General features: G+C 38.9%; 1 protein-coding gene and 1 pseudogene across 2 annotated transcripts in view; one reads left to right on the top strand and one right to left on the bottom strand.

Moving 5' to 3' along the window:
- CNOT6 (CCR4-NOT transcription complex subunit 6) overlaps positions 1-22,379 on the top strand; it is a 65,038-nt gene that overhangs the window by 14,898 nt on the left and 27,761 nt on the right. The window contains exon 2 of the mRNA XM_081137114.1: positions 10,768-10,881. Within this exon, the coding sequence (XP_080993240.1) occupies positions 10,770-10,881 (112 nt within the window). The 5' untranslated portion in view covers positions 10,768-10,769. The remainder of the gene's footprint in view (positions 1-10,767; positions 10,882-22,379) is intronic.
- LOC308556149 (ATP-binding cassette sub-family F member 2 pseudogene) lies at positions 4,251-6,106 on the bottom strand (annotated as a pseudogene). Its single transcript has one exon. The product of its transcript is annotated as an ATP-binding cassette sub-family F member 2 pseudogene (transcript).

Here is a 22,379-nt window from a genome sequence, read left to right as displayed (position 1 = left end):
TTTGCTTATTCCTGTAATACGAAGTAATATAAATACCAATTGTTTACTTAACATCATTCTTGCACAGCTGCATGATTTCCTATAGTATGGCTGTACAGTAATTGATTTAACCATATATTCTCATTGATGGTGATTTAGGATGTTTGCCTTTTTTGTCATAAACAGTGCTTATTTAGAAAAAGTATGAGTTGGGTTTTTTAAGTAATTGCTTGTCTGAAAATGCCCTTTTGTCTTCATGCTTGACCAAGTATTTGAGTATAGAATTATTATTTTTTTAATTCTCACCCAAGGATATTTTTTCCATTGCTTTTTCAGAGAGTGGGAGGGGAGAAAGAGGAACATTGATGTGAGAGAGACACATTGATTGGTTGCCTCCTGCACGCACCCTGACCGAGACGGGGGATCCAGCCTGCAATTGAGGTACGTGCCCTTGGCTGGTATCAAACCTAGAACCCTTCAGTCCATGGGCCAGTGCTCTAACCACTGAGCCAAACCAGCTAGGTATATAGAATGTTTTTTAGTTGAGATAAAATTTACATGAAATGTATAAACTTCAAATGTACAATTTGAGTTTTGATAACTATAGACTGATATAAACCTCATCTCAGTTAAGATATCAAATATTTTCATCACTTTCCATAAGGGCAACCACTATTATCACTACAAATTCATGTAAATAGAATCTCTTTTGGGTCTTTTTCATTCAGTATAATATTTAAGATTCATAAACGTGTGTATGTATGTATCAATAGTTATTTTTTATATTGCTGAGCAGTATTCAGTTACTGTCTCCTACCTTGAACAGTTTGCTTCTTGACCCAGTTCATGAAAAAAAAAAAGTCTCAGTTGTCAAACAAAACTTTGGTTCTTGACCCAACAGCCCTTTTGTGCTGATACCTATGTGATCAGTCATATGGCAAAAGAAAGGAGAGTGTGAGTCAGTTTACTGCTAAACCTCTAGTAGTTAACATCTCAGGAAATTGTGCTGTGAATATTTTTGTGGGGATTTTTTGTTTTGTTTTTGCTTTTGTTGTTGATTATTATTAAATATGTACAGTAAGTCACCCATCGGTCCTAGGAAGGTTAGTGATAGCAGCAAAGTGAAAAGGAAACTTGTGACAACAACAATAGAGCTTAAAAAAGAAATAATTGCAAAGTATGATAGAGATGGTCTGGCTACTGAATATGGCACAGTGAAATTGATGATTAGCACAATTTTAAAACATAAAGACGCCATCAAGAGTGCTGATGGCTGGCCAGGCATGGCTTAGCAATTGAGCATCGACCTAGGATCCAGGCTGTCGGGGTTTGATTCCCAGTTGGGGCACATGCCCGGGTTGCGGGGTCGATCCCCAGTCGGGGGTGTGCGGGAGGCAGCCGATCAATGACTGTCTCATCACTGATGTTTCTCTCTCTCTCCCTCTCCTTTCCTTTCTGAAATCAATAAAGATATATATATATATCTATATATGTATATATATAGATATATATATATATTTTAAAGTGCTGATATTGCTAAGGGTGTGAAAATGCTCATGAAACAGTGATCATAGGCAATTGAAGAGATAGAAAAATTGTTGATTTGGATAAACAAAAAGCAGTTAGCTGGTGATACAGCATTTCAGAGGCAATGATATATGAAAAAGCGAAGATGCTGCGTGCTGGCCTCCTGAAAGACACCTCTGGAACAAGTGCTGAAAGTGATTTGTTTAAGGCTAGTAGGGAGTGGTTCAATACATTTAAGAAGTGGTATTTATAGTATAGTGAGGCACAGAGAGGCTGCTAGTTCTTACAAAGTAGCTGCTGATAATTTTGTAACAGAATTTCAATATGTAGAGGCCGCGGGAACAAGTTTTCAATTGTGATGAGACAGGCCTCTTCTGGAAGAAAATGTCAGAGGACCTGTATCACACAGGAAGGGAAGTAATTGCCAGGACACAAGCCAATGAAGGATAGGCGATGTTACTGTGTGGGAATGCAAGAGGGGACTTTAAATCGAAGCCTCTACTTGTCTACCATTCTGAACACCTATGAGGTTTCAAGAAAATTAATGTCATGAAAAACAACTTGAATGTGATGTGGAGGGTTAATAGCAAAGCTTGGGTAACCAGGCAGTTTTTTATTGAGTGGGTTCATGAAGTGTTTGCCCCAAGTGTGAAGAAATACCTCCGGAAGAAAATTACCACTCAGGGCACTTCTTGTAATGGACAAGGCTCCTGCCCACCCTTCAAGCTTGGAGGCCAAGCTGGTGCAGTACAGCTTCATCACTGTTAGGCTCTTGCCACCTAACAACTCTCATCCAGCCCATGGACTAGCAGGTCATTTCTAACTTTAAGAAACTCTACACAAAGTCAGTGTACTGTTTCAGAAGTGTTTTGAGGTAACCTCTGAAACTAATTTAACCCTTGAGGGAGGTCTGGAAGGAACATTTTAATATCCTCACTTGCTTGAGGCTCGTAGACAAAGGATGGGGGGAGGTGTCTTCCAGGACCATACAATCAGCCTGGAAGAAACTGGCCAAAAGAGATTTTGAGGGCTTTGAGTATGAGCCTCCATCTGTTGTGGAAGATATTGTGTCTCTAGGCAAGTCCATGGCTTTGGAAGTGGATGGTGGTGATATGGAAGAGTTGGTGGGGGACCACAACACTGAGGTGACCACCAGGGTTCTTCAAGACCTTCAGAGGGAGCAGCAAAATACAGCAGCAGGGGAGCTCTCTTCAGAGGAGGAGGGGGGCAGGGAGACTATTCCTACTTCACACATCAAGGAAATGCTTGGGAAATGGGGAGAAATGCAAACTTTTATTGAGAAATATCTCCCTGGCAAAGAAGTAGCAAACCCTGTGATAAACTTCAGTGACATTGCACTGTTTCACTTCAGGCAGGTTTTAAAACAAGCAAAAGAAACATCATTGGTTAGGTTTTTAGTGAGAGAGAGAGGTCCACTGAGCCTGAAGCAAGTTCTAGTGAAGCAAAGAGAGAAAGAACCCAGGAGAACAGCTACCTGATGTTTTCATGGAAGGGGACTCCCCTCCCAAACAATAAATCCCTCCGTCCCTCCTCTCTGTATTCAGTCGTCAGTAGCTCTCAACATTAAAGGTAAGTTCTAGTGTGTAAGTGAATTTTCACCTTTTATGTACATTTCATTTTCTTTTTGTTAAATTTTCATTTATATTTTATGTCCGTTTTGTTTTTAAAGTGTTTATAGACTAAACAGTACATTAGATATGTACTGTATATAAGAAAGGTTAGGATGGAATCATTTGAGGGATCTGGAACGGATTAATTCAATTTACATTATTTCTAATGGGAAAGAGTGGTTTGGTTTTCAAATAAAGTGCTTCTCGAACAGCCTTCTGGAACAAATTAAGTTCGAGAACTGAGGTTCCATTGTATGTGGCTATATCACAATTTGATTGTCCTTTCACTGTTGATGGACATTGGGTTGTTTGCAGTTTTTGGCAGTTATGAATAAAGCTATTATAGATGACATTTATATAAATGTCTTTTTGTGGACATACATTTTTATTTTTGGAGGGGTAAATACCAAAGGATAGATTTGCTGAGTTACAGGGTAGGTAATTACCATCTTAGATGTTATGTTAATCATGTTTATGCTTTTTGTCTTTTTTGCCATTTGTGTTAGTAGGAAATATGTTTATGTATTCTTCTGTGGCTTGCCTTTCTTTGCCTCAGTCTTATTTTAGAGATTCTAACATTCAGAAACTTATATTTTTCCCATTAGATTTATATGCTACCTTTTTTCACCCCTTTATTGGATGCTTTATAGATGTCACACAGGTCTAAAAGTTACAGTGTTAAATAATTATTTAAATAAAAACTGATCAGGACTAAGGCCCTGATCCAGAGCTCCAAACTAGAAGCAGAAAGGAAGGGGGGAGGGGCGGTGAGCTGGGGGGTATTCCTCCAACATCACTAAAACCCAGAAAACCAGGATTGTAAATTCCTTCAGAACCAACCAGAGTGTGAGCCCTCGGGCTAACCCTCAGGTGCCTCTGGCTGCATCTCTCAGGATCAGGAACCAGCAAGAGGCTGTCAGTAACAGCCAGATGAGTACAGACCTGGACAAAATAATTGGAAGGACAGGATATGGACAGGCATTGTCCAGCTGTAGCTAGGATCACAGAGTGCAGCTAAGGCACGTGACTGTAGGGGAGGAGCTGGGGAGTGATATTGCAGCAGTGCAGGTGTGTGGCCCCAGGGGCCTGACCCTGCCTGGTGAGGGCCGGGACTCACACATTGTGGGTCCTCCTGGTAAGCTGGGGCTCCTCGCCCACCAGCTTGGACTTAAGGTGCTCCTTGTAGGCCAGGATGTCTCCAGGCCACTTAGTGATTGTCTGCTGCTCACAGACCCAGATTTGTTGCACTACCTGCTAAATGAGTCTGAAATCATGGTTGGCCAGCATCATACCACCCTCAAATTCATTGATGGCATCAGCCAGGGCATCGATGGTCTCAATATCCAGGTGATTGGTGGGCTTATCCAAGAACAACATGTGAGGGTTCTGCCAGGCCAGCCAGACCAGACACACTCGGCACTTTTGCTCATCAGACAGGTTTTGGATTGGTCTCACCTCCCGTTTCCCAGTGAGACCATATTTCCCAATGATCTTCGTCATTTCTTCCTTCTCCTTGATCTCTGGATAGCACTTCATTCATGGACTCCAAAGGCGAGAGGTCTAAGTCCAGCTGCTCTTGTAAGTGCTGATGGTAATGCCCTGTCTTCACATGAGAGTGTTTTTGGATCATCCCGTCTGTGGATAGTAGCTCTCCAGTTAGCAGCTTCAGAAGAGTTGACTTCCCTGCTCCATTGGGCCCTACCAGAGCCACTTGTCAGGGTCGATACCAAATTCTAGATTGTTGTAGATGGAAGAGCCATTTTTTGTGTACTTGAAGCTAATATTCTGCACCATTAATGATGGGTGGAGGATCTTGCCACATGGTGGGGAATAAAATGACAGTGTCTTGTCACTCGTGGTCCTCTGTCAGTCCTGATGCTGTCATTTTCTGTAGCGTCTTCTCCTTGCTCTGAGCCTGCCGGGTCAGCTTAGCACTGCCATGCCCAAGCCTAGCAATGTAGTTCTTCATGTGCGTGATCTGATCTTGCTCCCAGTGAAACCTTTTGATCTGGTTCTCCAGCTCCAGACATGTTTTCACGTACTGGTCATAATTACCAGTATAATACTTCAGTTTCTTGTTGTGCATGTGAATGATGTTGGTACAAACGCCGTTCAGAAAGTCCTGGGAATGGGAAATGAGAACCAGGATGCACCTAAAAGTCTTTAGTTCCTCTTCCAACCACACACAAGCGTTGAGGTCCAAGTGGTTGGGGGTCGTCCAGGAGCAGCATGAAGGACCGAATGAAGAGCTCTCTGGCGAGGGCAGCCCTCATCCTCCAGCCCTCACTGAAGTCTTTTAGTTTCTTGTGCTGCATGGCAGGTATGAAATCCAGTCCGTGCAAGATCCGTGAGGCCCTCATCTCCACCTTGTTAGCATCCAGCCCCTCCAGACACTTGTAGAGCTCCATGAGCTTCTCATACTCGGCATCATCATGAGCCAGCCTCTCAGCCTCCTCCAGCATGGCCTGCTCTTTGTTGACTTCCATCACACACTAGGGTGTCTTGTCACTAAGAGACATCTCCTGAGTCAGATGGTGGGTGTCGATGTGCTCAGCGATGGGCATTTCATGTTTCCCAATGGCAGAAAGCAGTGTGGACTTTCCAATTCCATTTAAGCCAGTGAGGCCATAACTACAGCCTGAGTTTAATTCCAGTTTGGTGTCACTGAGCAGCTCTTTACCATGAAAAAGGTGAGGGAGAGGTTGATAATGACATCAGTACTGCTGGGTGAGAGGCAAGGACACCAGGGACAGCTTGAGCAGCAGCTTTCTTAATCTCAAAGTCTTCTAGCTCCTTGGTCAGCAAATCCACTTTTGTGATCTCTTGGCCATTGACCTCATTTTTCTCCTCTGCCACCTGTGGTTCTGTGACAGCATCTAAGTTTTCTTCATATCCCTTTCTGGGCCACTGTCGTGCTTTGGCAGCTTCCTTTTTTTTTCTGCTGCCTTCTTGGCCAGGTTACAGGGCATGGTGATGAACTACAGGAGTAGGTTACTGTTCTTTCAGGGAGTTGGGCCTCGCCACTCTGCCTGTCACCACAGAGCTGCTCCTCTACACTCTACCTTGTTACCTCAATTTGTCTTGTCCCATACTGCTTTATTTGTCGTTTTTGTTTATGAGTTTTATGTTTTTGTTTGTTTAATCCTCACCTGAGGATATGTATTTATTGATTTTAGTGAGAGAGAAACATCGATTGGTTGCCTCCCATATGCACTCTGACCGGGAATCAAACCTGCAACCTTTTTGGTGTATGGGACAACATTCCAACCAACTGGGCCACCTGGCCAGGGTGAGTTTTATGTTCTTTAAGCATGAGAAGCCTTTTCTGTGAAAATTTTTTCTATTTTTGTGGTATTTTGGTTTTTTGGTAGTGATTTTTATATAGTCATGCTGTGTGTTAAACTTGTGTTTGACATTGGCTGCTCTGTGTTGACTTGCTTTTTATTTAATTACGGTGTGAATGGGTTCTTAGTACTTCTCTTGGTTTCCCCTCAGACACTCATTTTAAAGATTAAGTACAGATGGGCTGGGGGAGAGGCAGGCTCTGGCATACCTGCTGGCTATGGGCAGTTATGATTGGTGATTTTAGCTCTGGTTTTTGTAAATACATGTTCTTTTCCCATGGGGAACATCCAAATATTTGTCCCCAATTTTGATTGAGTATAAATTTGATTCCTGACAGAAAAATAGACCAGAAGTTGGTATCTCCTCATATGCTCCTGTCTCCAGCAGCTATTTCTTTGTGTTTACTCCTAGCCAGAGGATGGTTAATATAGACTTAAGGGTTGTAACTAGGGAACTATTCATCTATTTGGGACTTTAGGTGGGGAGGGGGATAACTTTTTACCCTGGGCCTTTATGGAGGTCCTCATTCCATTCTGTTTCATTAATTATTCTTGTCTTATTTCTTTTCTCTCTACTTTAGATTCTGATAAATTCCTTTTAACCCCTCCCTATGAATCCTCGCCCAACCCCCTCAACTGCACTATACCCCTGTACACACACATACACACTGCATTCTGAAATTGTGGGATAGAGACTGGATTCCTGATGTTTTTCCCTGTTGTAGTTGGCAGTTTTTCTAAGTTTATGGTATGCAGTTAGGCCACTCTTAGTTTAAATGCTCCAGGATTTATTTGTTGTGTTATGGTTTGCAGTTCTGCTTTGCAACACTTAACTTTCCCAGGGTGGTCATGGTTCTGCTTTTTTAAGCCATTTCATAAAATGTTTAATAGTGAAAGCATAACTTTGTATGATGCTAGGCAATATACTGTGTTTCTTCAAGGTAAATAATTATTCTAAGGTAATGAAAAACTGTTTCTCTGAGATCTAGAAGGGGGCAGATTTTATGCTTCCAGGATCAGTAGTAATGTCTGGCACTGGATTCAAGGAGTGGGAGATTGACAAGTCAGGTGCTATATACCTGCTGGCTCTGTCCTAGCTATTTTTTTAAAAATTTTGTGATTCACCTTGACAGTTTTCAAGTCTATTTTGGAAACCTTTTAGTTGTTTTTTTAATAGATAATAATCTACAATGATGTCCTGTATTTTTTAGAGAGTAAGATCTGCTTTTTTTATTTCAAAGCCTTGGGAAAATCCCAAATTATATGTATTCTTATATCCTTTTCTCTAGCTAGTCTCCAGTGCTGTGTTTTGTTAGACTCCCAGAAAAATGGGTGAGATTGTGCTTCTCTTGCTGCTTCTTGAAAGAGCTTGACTGTCCAGTTTGTTTCCATTTCTTTTATTCTAAAGTATTCTTTTTTTCTCCACTTCCTAATCCTCATTCTGGGATATGGGAAATGGAGAAGACCTCACTGCTTTCAGGTTTAGAGTAATGGCCTGTCTCTTAAATTTTAAGACAACTCATTTCATGTTATGAAAACAAAGAAAGGAAGTGGTTGGCTTCCACAGTAGAAATCATGACTGATGGAATGACCCCAGGCCCAGGGCATGGTTTTCAGATTTCTTAGTTCAGTAACACTTTTACTAATTCTCGGAGGTGTCATCAAAATCTGGATATTGATTCGCACTAAGCTTTTATGAGGTTGGTAAATCAGACTTCTGAACTTTCACTAAGAAGTCAAACTGATTAATAATTAATAGGACTGAAATACTAACCTCAGCTGGACAGCGCAGTTTCTTCATTGTTAAATTCTATTTGGAAAAACCAGTAAAGATCAAATGATTGTTTTTTAAGTAGAATCTGATCAGAATAATGGCATTTGGGTGATCTTAAGGGATGTTATCAAATTTTGATAGCCTTACACAGCATTTTATATTTTCTGAGTTATTAGTGGTATATCTTTATCATTCAGAAAGGGCACTTGCTTCGCCAGAATGTCGTCTAGACAGAATGGAAATGGTTCTTGATGGTGTAGTTCCATGTTAGGTATTTTGTATCAGTCTATAAAGTCAGTTGTTTTTCTATTCTGAAGAAATTAACATATAAGAGGACAGTTTTTAAAATAATATTTAACAAAACAAAAAAATATATGTGCTGTTTCTTGCACAGATAATTATTCTCACCATTTATATTCTTTGTTCAAGCAGCTTTTTAGGATGACTTGCCATTTTCTGCATTTTGACTACACAGTCAGCTCTTTTCTGTGTTTGAAAAAATAGCACTGCTTCCCATCTGTAGGGAGGCAGCATAGCACAAAGTAACTAACTTTAACTTTTTTCTTATTTTTTATTGTGGGAAATATACGTAATATAAAAATTTATCATTTAGCCCTGGACAATGTGGCTCATTTAGTTGAGTGTGATGCTGTGCACCAAAAGGTCACCAGTTCGATTCCTAGTCAGGGCACATGCTCAGGTTGCAAGTTCGGTCCCTGGTGGTTCTGTGCGTATGGGAGGCAATCGATCCCTCCTTCCTTCTCTAAAATCAACAAAAACATATTTTCAGAAATTTACCATTTTAACTGCTTTTTTTTTTTTTTTAAATATATCTTTATTGATTTCAGAGAGAGGAAAGGAGAGGGAGAGAGAGATAGAAACATCAATCAATGATGAGAGAGTCATTGATCGAGCCCACAACCCGGGCATGTGCCCTGACTGGGAATCGAACCCCGATTGCCTGGATCCTAGGTCGACGCTCAACCACTGAGCCACGCCCAGCCGGGCTTAACTACATTTTTAAGTGTAGTGTTCAGTGTTGTTACATTCATAATATTATGTAACCATTACCATCTCCATAACTGTTCTTGTAAAACTGAAAATATATGCTCAATCAACAGTAACTTCCCATTCTTCTTCCCCCAGTTCCTGGCAACTTCCATTCTACTTTCTGTGTATGATTTTGACTATTCTGAGTACCTCATATAAGTGAAATCATACAGTGTTTGAATTTTTGTGATTGGCTTTTTTCACTTAAAAAGTAGCTTTATTTTCAAAGCCTGATTCTCTTCCCAGTCTTGTAACACTGGTTAAATTGCTTAAACCGTTTTGAGCTTCAGGTTTCTGTTGGTAAAATGGAGTTAATTCCAACTCTGAACAAAGAACTAGCAAAAGACTAAATCTGGAGAGGTTAAGAGGAAAACCAAGAGAAAAGATATCCTGGAAGCCTAGTGAAAGAAATGTTCCTAGGAGGGAGGGATTATCTACATCAAGCATTGATCATAGAACAAGTAAAAGGTCTGAGAAATGACCTTTGAATATAACAATGTGAGTTCACTGATTTTCTTCTTGATGGTTTTTTTGTGGAAGTTAAAAGCATGTACTGACTTGGATGGGTTTAACTGGGAGAACAGTACTAGGAGACTGAGATCATACACAACTCTTGAGGATTTTTGTTTGTAAAGAGGAGAGAGAAAAAAAGTGTGGAAACTGGAGGGAGAAATGGGGTTAAGACTTTACATAGAGGAAATACCATGTATATGTATAGAAGGTAAAGCTTTAGTATGGAGGGAAAATTTGACATTGGAGCTAATTGCTGAGCAGTGTCCAGTGAATTGCTGAGCAGCAAGGTGATGGGGTAGGATTAAGTGCCAAGAGGGCAGACACTTTGTCTCAAGTAAAAGAGTATAGATGGGCGTAGGTCAGAGTTCATACAAAGGCCTCTTCTGGTTTTCTGTTTTGATGAGAAAGTAGAAGAGCAGGAAGATGAAGGAATGAGTGTTGGAGATTTGAAGAAGTCATATAGGAGAAGGGGCTAGGAGAATTTACAGTATAATGAGTCCATTTGAAGGAAATGATTGCTGACTGGCTCTCTTTAACTTCACATGGTGGTAAGTTTTTCTCTAGCTATGTTTAGCTGTATATGCAGAGAGTTGGTTAAAGTGGGTTATGGTTCATCCAGACTAATAGGTGAAGTGAGATCAGGCAAGAAGTTTGGGGGAATATGCATAAGAGTGAAATTTCATTCCACTTAAATATTTCACAATGTGTCTATAAAAGGTAAGGATTAAAAAAAAAAAAAAAAAAGGCAAAATGAACAATAGTCCTTTAATATCAACTTATGTTTAGTTTTTCAGATTTGTTCAATCTTCCATTTCTCCAAGGAGCTCCTAATGGGAGATGGTATTTAGAGATCATAATATGGGTGTCTACTTTTTAGAAAGGTGGTGGTGTTATTTTCAGTTATTTGAGTCTTCATAATACTGATTGGTTTCTTTTCTTAATTTAACAGGCATGCCCAAAGAAAAATACGAACCCCCTGACCCTCGGAGGATGTACACAATTATGTCCTCTGAGGAAGCAGCAAATGGAAAGAAATCACATTGGGCAGAGCTTGAAATAAGTGGTAAGACAGACATGCAAGCATAAATTTATGATGTGGAAATTAAGACATGGTAGAAAATTAAGTTTTTAATGCCAATACATAAAAGAAGCAATGTTGTATTCTACCAGCACTAATTTATCTTGGAAGCAGGAAGGTCCAGTGGGAAGAACATGGTTTCAGTAAAAGTTCAAAATCCATTCATTGCTTATGCTCTCAGTACAGTGTCCTTTTATAAAATCAGGATAATATCAAGGATGAAATGAAAATAAAACGTGAAATGCCTCATGTGCAAAGGTTTGTTAGGATAGGATTGAGCTTTTGCATTATCAAATTACAGATTTCTAGTGGTGTTAGATCTGTTTGCTTTAGTATAAATTCTGGGATAGATTTGTTTTTCCTCACTTTCTTCATTTGCCTTTTTTAGTCTGCGTCTCTGAGGACAGCCCTATTCAGAAACACAAAATCTTAAAAGTTTGAAGTATATCTCAAAGTTGCCTTCTACCTTTAGTGATTTCTAGACATTTTCCAAGAAATATATGAGTCCCCAGATCCACAGGATATCCCCAGCATCCCTGCCTGTGGACATACAGTTTTTGTTTTTTTAATACTTGAAAGGTGATGAAGGGATATTACTTCTGAAGCAACCATTGTTGAAGTTTTGTGTTAAGTTGGCCTAATATGACTCCCCATACTTTCCTGAAATAATACAGAGCAAGTTTTCTCTTCTTTTTGTCTTTGATTCTGTTTTTAATGTATACAGTAAACATACATATGCTATGTGTAAAATATATTACCAGGTGCATATGGAAGATATATAAATGAAAAAATACAGTCCCAGTCACTCTGGAGCTTATGGCATATTAGGGAGTGAAAAGAAGGGAGTGTACCAGTATAAATAACTAATAAAATATAACTGCCAAGCCTAGGTAGAAAAGTGCTATACATGAAGCAAAAAGGAAATAATGATAACAGTATTCTTCCCTTGCGAGCTCAAAATTTCTAGTTAACCTAATGAGTGAGTAAACTCAGAACTCCCTTCTGTGCAGCCAGAGAGGTTGGTAGCCATGTGGGTCTCTCCTGGTTTTTTTCGGTGTTGGTCTTAATTAAACTGAGGTCAGTTTCATAAAGTAGGTGTGGTAGAGAGTGACATTTCTCTCTTCTTTCTCTTCTCCTGTCATATTTGACTTTCTTGGGTTAGGGGAGCCCAAAGAGAAATATGTTCTCTCATTTACCAGTTACCTTCAAAGCACAGGCAGGCACCACTCCCACTTGGCCCTCTTAATTTCTTAATTTCTTCAGGACCAGTATTTAACTGTATTTTTCTTTTCTTTTTTAGCCTATGTTAGCAGTTTTTTAATTAAAAGTTCTTTATATAGAGAGAAGTTTCCCCTTATAACATCAGCATAAGCAAGATAATATGAAATTTGGGTTCAGTGTTCTCTCTTTACTCTGAACTTTGGAAAGTAATCTTCATACAGGATGGGAAGGAGGAAGAGGAGAGATTTATCTAAAGTAGCACTCTTAACAAATAGTCTTATCTTTAATAGGTACAATAGAGGGTAAACTGTTGGTTGACTAAGTTTATGGACCTTTCAGTTCATGGGCTGACACTAACCACTGAGCCACACCAGCCAGGGCTATAGTCTCTTTTTATTTTATTTTTATTGAATTTATTGGGGTAACATTGGTTAATAAGTTATATATGTTTCAGGTGTTCAATTCTATAATACATCATTTGTATTTCATGTTGTGTGTTTACCACCTTGAGTCAAGTCTTCTTTCATCACCATTTATTCCACCATTACCCTCTTCGACATCCTCCCTCTGGTAATCACCATACTGTTGCCTGTGTCTGAGTTTTGTTGGTTTGTTTGTTTTGCTGTGAAGAATATAAGATTCTTTTTTTTTTGGTCTGTGGATGTCCAGTTGTTTGTTCTGAAACCATATGTTAAAAGACTGTTTTCTCCATTATATTGCCTTTGCTCCTTTGTCAAAGATCACTTGACTATATTTGTGTGGGTTTATTTCAGGGCTCTATTCTGTTCCAGTGATCTGTTGTTTGTTCATTCATCAGTACCACACTGACTTGATTGCTGTAGCTTTATGTAAGTCTTGAGTTGGATACTGTCTGTCCTCCAACTTTGTTCTTCAATTTTGGATTGTTTTTTTGTGTCTGTTGCCTCCTCATATAAACTTTAGAATTAGTTTGTTGATATCCCCCAAATGACTTGCTGGGCTGTTAGTTGATATTGCATTGAAGTTATAGATCAAGTTGAGAAGAACTGACATTCTGACAGCATTGAGCCTTCCTGTCCATGAACATGGTATATGTCTCCATTTATTTAGTTTTTAATTTTATCATCAGTTTCACAGTTTTTCTCATGTAGATCATGTGTATATTTTGTTAATTTATACCTCACTGTTTTTTTTACCAGGGTGTTAATGGTATTGTGCTTTTAATGTCAGATTCTAATTGTTCATTGCTGGTATATAATAAAGCGGTTGATTTTGAATCTTTTTATTTGTGATTTAAAAATTTTTTCACCAACTTTTCTAAAAGTTCTCCTTTTGCAGTTATTCATTATGAAGTCCTTTGTAGTTTAATTTTTTTTCCTGAGTTTTTCTAAGTCTTATTTATGTTCTTTTAGTGCTTCTATCGTTTTTTTAATATGTTTTTGCTTATTTTGAAATTGTATGTAATAGCTTTCTGGACTTGCTTGTGGTAGGAATGCTTTTGTTGTCTGTAGGGAGTTATTCTGGTTTTTATATTCTTTTTTCTTAAAAATATATAATACCTTTTATGAAATTTGACCTTATAATATTTCTGTTCTATTTATTTATTTATTTATTTATTTATTCATTCATTCATTCATTCATTCATTCATTCATTCATTCATTCATTCATTCTGCAGTGTATGAGACTTTCTGGTTTTGTTCTCTTTTCTCATTTTTATCTGGGCCTTTTTCCCCCATCTCTCTTATTCCTGTTCTACTGAATTTTAATTACATTTTTGGAGTTTTGTCCTCATTGTGGAGACTTGGCTGGTCAGTTTGTAGAGTTTTTAGGGCCTAGACTACTTTCAGACTTACTGTGGACACTTGGCACTTGTTACTGAATTGTACTAAACCCCTCCCAATTGTAATGATGTTCTCTGATTGGTGCTTTCTAATGGATACTAATTGGTTCTCTATTTTCAGTTCCTTTATATACGCTTACTGTTACTGATATGATTGGGTTTATGTCTGCTGTCACATGATTTACAGTTAACCCTTGAACAATACTGGGTTGAACTGTGAGGGTCCACTTATTCATACACAGACTTTTTTTTTCTTTTTTTGTTAATCCTCACGCTCAGATTTTTTTTCATTGATTTTTAGAGAGTGGAAGGGGGTGGGGCAAAGGAGAGAGAAACATCAATTTGAGAGAGACACATCAATTGGTTGCCTCTCGCATGTGCCCCAACCTGATCCGGGATCGAACCTGCAATCCAGATACGTGCCCCCTTGACTCCAAATCAAACCTGGGACCCTTCAGTGTGTGGGCCAACGCTCTAACCACTGAGTCACGCTGGCCAGGATGAGATTTTTAAAATTTATTCACTTTTTTTTGCTCTACTATCAGTGGTTTATTACAACAGATACATCTCAGGAGCAGCCAAATAGAAGAGATGCATAGGGCAAGGAGAGGGGGTGCAGAACCTGGGTATACTCCCTGGGCATGCCATCCTCCAAGCATATCAGTGTCTGTATACATATTTTTTAAATTAAAAAATTCCTGTACTGTTTTTAATCCATAGTTGGGAGTACAAGGATGCAGATAGCTGACTGTATGCATTGATCTACACCATTTTGTATAGGGGACTTTAGCATCCTCAGATTTTGGTGCCTGGAACCAGCACCTCCTTCCTCCAGATACCAAGGAGCAACTTTAGTTTTGGGGGAGTTAATAATTATATGCTCCTGGCCGGCGTGGCTCAGCAGTTGAGCATCGACCTATGATCTAGGAGATAGAGATTTGATTCTCAGTCAAGGCACATGCCCGGGTTGTGGGCTCTGCCTCCAGTGGGAGACGTGCAGGAGGCAGCCAATCAATGACTCTCTCATCATTGATGTTTCTGTCTTTCTCCTTCTCCCTTCCTCTCTGAAATCAATAAAGACATATTTGAGGAAAAGGTTATATGCAATTTTCATCTGTGTTGAGGGGGTTGGCACCCCTAATCCCCATGTTGTTTAAGGGTCAACTGTATTTTCCATTTCTTTTTTTGTTTTGGATTAACTAGGTATTTTTTGTAAAGTTGCATTTTATCTTCTTTGTCGATTAATTAGTTTTATGCAACTCTTGAATAATGGTTGCTTTAGGGTTTATAATCTATAGTATATCAGTAATATTATACCACTTCACACATAGTATGAGCCTTAACAACAACACACTTCTGTTTCTCTTCTCCTGGTCATTTTTTTTAAAATATATCTTTATTGATTTCAGAGAAAGGAAGGGGGAGGGAGGGAGGGACATCAATGATGAGAGAGTCATCATTGATCGGCTGCCTCCTGCACGCCCTCCACTGGGGATTGGGCCTGCAACCCGGGCATGTGCAACCAGGAATCGAACGTCGATCTCCTGGCTCCTAAGTCGATTCTCAACCGCTGAACCACGCCTGGCCGGGCTCTTCTGGACTTTGTTCTATTGCTGTCACATATTTTACTTTTACATATGTTATAAATCTCACAAAATGTTGTTATTTTGCCTTTACAATAAATATTAGGAAAAGTTTTATTTAAAAAAATGTTTTGATTGATTTGAGAGAGAGAGAGAGAAGCATCGAATGGCTGCCTCCCATGTGAGCCCCAACCGGGGACCAAACCCGCAACCTGAGTATGTACCCTGACTGGACATCGAACTGGTAAAAGTGTGAGTCTGTCATAGTATTTATTTATTTATTTATTTATTTAAATATATCTTTACTGATTTCAGAGAGAGGAAAGGAGAGGGAGAGACAGACAGACAGAAACATCAATGACGAGAGAGTCATTGGAGATCGAGCCCTCAGCCAGGACATGTGCCCTGACTGGGAATCGAACCTTGATCTCCTGGATCCTAGATCGATGCTCAACTGCTGAGCCATGCCCAGCGGGCTGTCATAGTTTTTAAAAAGATTTTGTCTGGTAACTCCAAATGTGAATCTCCTGGAGGTTCTGTTATTTCTCTTTTTCTCTGGTTTTTATTCCATTGGAATTTTATTGAATGCTAGAAATTATATGTGAAATGGTAGAATAAGTGATGGTCTAGATGGTATTCTCTTCCTTAGGAGTGAATTTGCTTTTGTGTTTGCCAGGCAGTTGTGGGATTGGGTGACCCTTTGTCTCATCAGGGATTCATCTAACTTGAGCCTGCCATTCAGTGGTTGTAAGGGTTGTCTTACTTCACGGTCATTTATTTTCCTTTTGTAGATACCAAGGAATGTCTATGGTTTAACAGTCTTTGGTGATTCCTGAATTCCTGTTCAGTCTTCTCAACTGTATAAGAGGGCTTAAAGTTATGCATAATACCTCAGCCTCTCATCTCCAGTTTTCATTTCATCTCCTTGTCTCTCTGCTTGTGATTGCATGTATTCTTCCAGAGGTGATGTGGGACGTGTCCTGCTTATTATGCTCTCTTCACTTCCCTTCTCCCAAGTTTTTTGTTGCTTGTATCTTTGTTGCTTTTATAGTTCTCCAGGGCTTTCACACTTGTGGATTTTTCCCCCTATTTTTATCTAGTTTTGTTCCTTTAGTGGGATCATTGGTCAACAACAGATCAGTCTGTTTTTACAGGAAACTAAAGTCCATGTGTGTACAAAGTTTAAAATTCTTCCCAAGAATCTGCATATAACAACTCTAATGTTCTTGTTTTCTATTGTGTGGGGCCAGCACTGTTGTTGCCTGCTTTCGATGTACATCTATAGTGCAGATAACTACTTGTTCTAGGCCCTTGCGGTGGCAGCGTAGGGTAGGGAGAAATGTGCTAACCAGAGCCACACTCAGGAACTTGCCATGAAATAGGAGCTTGGGTTTGGACTCCTTGATAGTCATGAAATGATCTTTGAATCAGGTACCTTGGCTATAGCCTTTTCTACTTTGTGACATTTTTTATTTTGAAGGCTTAAGTTTAGTGTGAAAGGAAACTCTGTTCAGACTCACTGTTTTTCAATGGAGAGTGATAGACCATGTGTTTCAAATTCTGGATAAAATTCTCTCCTTTTTTTTAAGACTATGATTAATTTTTTTTTTTATAATCATGATAAGTGTAACTTGAGTCAAGCAACTTAAATTATGTAATCAGCTTGTAGAGCTGCCCACCCCCTGGATAACCTGGTGTGTCTGCTTTATGGAAGTTTAGAGTTGGAGACAGGTAAAGGAGAGGAGGAGACTTAAGTGATTGTTTTGAGTCCATCACTTACCTACTCATTGGAAAGCATTTACATGTCACACATTTATTTATTTTGAAACTTCTGATGTGGTGGGTAGTAGGACATAGGATTTCGGGATCCATACAAACTGTAGGAGGAGAATCTCACAAGAAGTTAAAAACCATTATAAATACTAGGCAGAAAACCTGAACTACTGTCTTTTCTTTAAGACTCTGTTGACTAGCTGGGTGGGGTCAGGAAACACATCCTAGAATAAATAGCTAACTACCAAGTTAATGGAATTAGCCAGGGGGACCTGAAGTTAGGCCATCTCAGGAAAAGGGGACATGTAAGAGTATAAACAAGTATGCACTGGAAGTGTTTCTCATCCCCCCCAGTTATAACTCCCAGGCTACACACACACTGAACACTCACACACAGGGTTATCCATTTCTTTGGCATCCCTCTGGAGTCCTTTTATGCATATACGACTACAAATATAGATTCTTTTCTCATTTTTAAATTTCTTTTTATTGTTGACAGTATTACAGATGTCCCCTATTTTCCCTCCTTTGCCCCCACCTACCTAGCTCCCACCCCACCCCAGGCTTTCAGTGCACTATTGTCTGTGTCCCTGGGCTATGCATATATGCATATAAGTTCTTTGGTTAAACTTTTCCCCATTCCCACACCCCTTCCCTCATATCTTTTAGTCTGTTCCATGCATCCATGTTCGTGGATCTATTTTGTTTGTCAGTTTATTTTGTTCGTTAGATTCCACATGTAAGTGAGATCATATTATATTTGTCTTTCTCTGACTGGCTTATTTCACTTAGCGTAAACTCCAGGTTCATACATACTGTCGCAAAAGGTAAGAGATCCTTTTTTACTGCTGCATAGTATTCTGTTGTGTAAATGTAGCACCGCTTTTTTATCCACTCACCTACTGAAGGGCACTTGGGCTGTTTGTAGATCTTAGCTGTTGTAAGTAGCACTGTTATGAACATAGGGTCACATATTTTCTTTCAAATTGGTTTTTCCGGATTTTTAGAATATATTGCCAGAAATGGGATCAAATGGGAGATTCATTTTTAATTTTTTGAGGAATCCCCATACTGTTTTCCACAGTGGCTGCATAATCTGCATTCCCACCAGCAGTGCACTAGGGTTCCCTTTTCCCTACTTCCTCACCAGCACTTCTTGTTTGTTGATTTATTGATGGTAGCCATTCTGGCAAGTGTGAGGTGCTATCTCATTGTAGTTTTAATTTGTGTCTCTCTGATGATTAGTGACGTTGAGCAACTTTTCATATATCTATTGGACATTTATATGTCATATTTGGAGAAGTGTCTATTCAGATTTTTTGCCCATTTTTCAATTGAATTGTTTGCCTTCCTTTTGTTAAGTTGTATGAGTTCTTTATATATTTTGGAAATTAACCCCTTATGAGATGTATCATTGGCGAATATGTTCTCCCATACAGTGAGTTCCCTTTTCCTTTTGAGGGTGGTTTATTATGCATGTACCTGTCCAATTTTCCCAGCACCATTTATTAAAGAGACTGTCTTTATCCCATTGTATGTTCTTGCCTCCTTTGTCAAATATTAATTGACCATAATGACCTGGGTCACTTTTGGGGATGTCTGTTCTGTTCCATTTTATCTATATGCCTATTCTTATGCCAGTACCAGGCTATTTTGATTACAGTGGCTTTGTAGTATAGTTTGATATCCAGTATTGTAATCCCTTCTACTTTGTTCTTTCTCAGTGTTGCAGAGGCTATTCGGGCTATTTTTTTGGTTCTGTATGAATTTTTGGAATATTTGTTCTTTTTTAAAAAAGAAATGATTTTTATTGACTTTCAGAGAGCGAGAAAAGGGAGAGGGAAAGGGGGGAGAGATAGAAACATAGATGAGAGAAGCTGCCTTCTGCACACCTCCTACTGGGGATCAGGCCCGAAACCTGGACATGTGCCCTGACTGGGAATTAAACAATGACATCCTGGTCCATAGGTTGATGCCCAACCACTGAGCCACACTGGCCGGGCTACATTTAGAATTTTGACAGATGATACTTGTCTATCTTTTTTTACTAATGAAATTCAGAATTAAGTTGTATGGTCCTGACATTTTTTAAATAGTCATGTTATTTTATAAATTAGGATGGTTTATTATGTCTTTATATTTGTTGTTTTTTGTGTCCTTACTCTGATATACTTAGATTCATTCCTGTGTTTTTTACCTTCAAGTTCTTACTATAAATAGAATCTTATCTTCTGTTCTTTTATCTGATTATTATATAAGTAAAGTATTGCTTTCTGTATGTTAATTTTGTTCTTTTTTCTGATATACTATAAACTTATCTTTTATTTAACAACTTTATTGAGAAATAATTTACATACCATACAGTTCACTCATTAAAGTGTACAGTTTGGTGGGTTTTATTATATCACATAGTTGTGGAACTATTAAACATTGCTTTTAAAACATTTTTATAACTCCAAAAGAAGCCCTATATTCCTGAGCAGTCACTCCCTGGCAACACTTAATATCTCTTTGATTTAGCCATCTTACTGGGTATGAAGAATTATTTCATTGTGGTTTTGATTTGCATTTCCCTGATGGTTCATGATATTTAAGTGTCTTTGTATATCTTTATTGGCCATTTATCTTTCTTAGATATGATGTAAACCTTTGAATGTAGTGAGTAGGTGGAAGTGTAAAATGATATCTTTCTCTTCCATTGTGAGAGTTAAGTTTAAGAGTGAAACATGCAGTTAAAACTATAAAGACTCTTAACCTTTCATATTTTGTAGAATCTCTCTTACCCTTAGAAGGGTTTTAGAAATCTGTTATGGTAAAAAAGGAAAAAGAGTTCGAAGGTCTATAGTTCCATCATTTCTTCGTTTGTTTTTTTTTCCCCCCGTTGAAGAAAAATGTATAATTCAATTCATTTTTATTCTTATTTCTTTACTTATTTATTTTAATTTATCTTTATTGTTGAAAGTATTGCAAAGGTCCTCTTCCTCCCCCCCCCCATTGATGCCCTCCACACTATTGTCTGTGTCCATAGGTTATGCATATATGCATATAAGTTCTTAGGTTAATCTCTCTCCACCCACCCTGCCTTCCCTCTGAGATTCATCAGTCTATTCCATGCTACTATGCCTCTGGATCTATTTTGTTCATTAGTTTATTTTCTTTAGATTCCACATATGAGTAAGATAATGTGATATTTGTCTTTCTCTGACTGGCTTATTTCACTTAGCATAATACTCTCCAGGTCCCACCATGCTGTCCCAAAGGGTGTAAGGGATCCTTCTTTTTTTTTTCCTTCTTTTTTTTTTTCTTAAGTTGCACAGTATTCCATGGTGTAAATGTCCTAGAAGATGCTTAATATGATTGCATTCATCTTGAACTTACAGAGACTTGTTTTGTGAACTGACATGTGGTCTGTCTTTGAGAATGGCCCATGTGCACTTGAGGAGAATGCATATTCTGCAGCTTTGGGGTGAAATGTTCTGGAAGTGTCAGTTTAAATCCATCTGATGTAGTGTGTCATTTAGAATCACTGTTTCCTTGTTGATTTTTTGTCTGGAAGATCTATCCAGTAAAGTCAGTGGGGTGTTAAAGTCCCCTACTATGACTGCATTGCTGTTGATGTCTCCTTTAAAGTCCTCCAGAAGTCTGCCTCCCTCCGCCAGCCTCTGAGAGTCTTTTTTTCTGTGATATGTCACTTGTAGACAGCATATATTTGGGTCTTGTTTTCTTATCCATTCAGCTACCCTATATCCTTTGATTGGAGCATTTAGTCCATTTATATTTAAGGTTATTTATTTTTTTTTAAGTTTGTAAAGCCACAATTTATTTCTATTTAAAAGTGCTCAAGAGACTTAAAAAAGGCCCAAAGGCGTCCAGGTTTAGTTGAAGATCATTCTGAGGGGGTGTCTGTCGGTTTCTTCATTACTGAGTCATCAATTTGATCCTTGTTAATAAAATGCTCTGATAACTGTAGTTGGATCGTGGCGATTTCCTTTGACTCCCAGTATCTCTCATAAATGGCCGTCAGCTTGCAAATAATGAGAAACGCAATACCAGAGATAATCACGAAACGCCTGCAGATTCTGCTTGAATATCCTCTCTGCATCATTCTTCGAAGCCAGGCCCACGGATTATCAATTTTAGTAGCAGAGATCGTGATGTGTGTCACCTGCAAAGACTGGTATGAAATGCAGCTCTTTCAGAACAGGAACCGGCAAACACCCTTCAAGACGATATACCCTAAGGTTATTATTGATAGGTACTTATCTATTGCTATTTTATTTCTTTATGCCTATGTTTCTCATTTTCTCTATTTCAACTTCATATTACAGCAGTCCCTTTAAATTTTCTTATAATGATGATTTGGTGGTGATAAACTCCTTTAGCCTTTTTTTGTCTGGAAATCTCTTTATTTCACCATCTATTTTGAATGATAGCCTTGCTGGATAGAGTAGTCTTGGTTTCAAATCCTTGTTTTGCATTACCTTGAATACTTCATGCCATTCCCTTCTGGCTTGTAGAGTTTCTGATGAGAAATCAGCTGACAGCCTTATGGGAACTCCCTTTGTAGGTAACAGATTGCTTTTCTATTGTTGCCTTTAATATTTTCTCTTTGTTTTGAATTCTTGGCATTTTAATTATGATGTGTCTGGGCGTGGGCCTCTGGATTCTTCTTGCTTGGGACTCTGTGCCTCCTGAACTTGTATAACTTTTTTCCTTGACCAGGCTAGGGAAGTTTTCTGCCATTTTTTCTCTAAACAAGTTCTTGAACCCTTGGTTAGTTTTACCCATTCTGGCACTCCTATGATGTGAATATTGTTATGCTTCATATTGTCCCATAGCTCACTTTGGGGTTTAGACCCCAGAGTCCTCGGTGGGAACCCCTCACATCTGAGACATCCTTCTGGAACTTCAGCTGCTGCCTGTGGGAGCCCAGCCGGCCCTCTTGCGCCTCTTCACTTCCTACCAGTCTCTATTTTGTCTCCAGTTTTCCTCCTTGGTTATGGGGGTTCTCTCCAGCCAGTCTTCAGTTGCAGTTGATTATTCAGGGTGGTTTTTCTGTATTTTAGTTGTAATTCCAGTTTGGTTG

This window comes from Miniopterus schreibersii (assembly GCF_964146895.1).
Source record: "Miniopterus schreibersii genome assembly, chromosome: 4".
Taxonomy (NCBI): Eukaryota; Metazoa; Chordata; class Mammalia; order Chiroptera; family Miniopteridae; genus Miniopterus; species Miniopterus schreibersii.
This window is presented reverse-complemented; position numbering and strand designations above follow the sequence as displayed.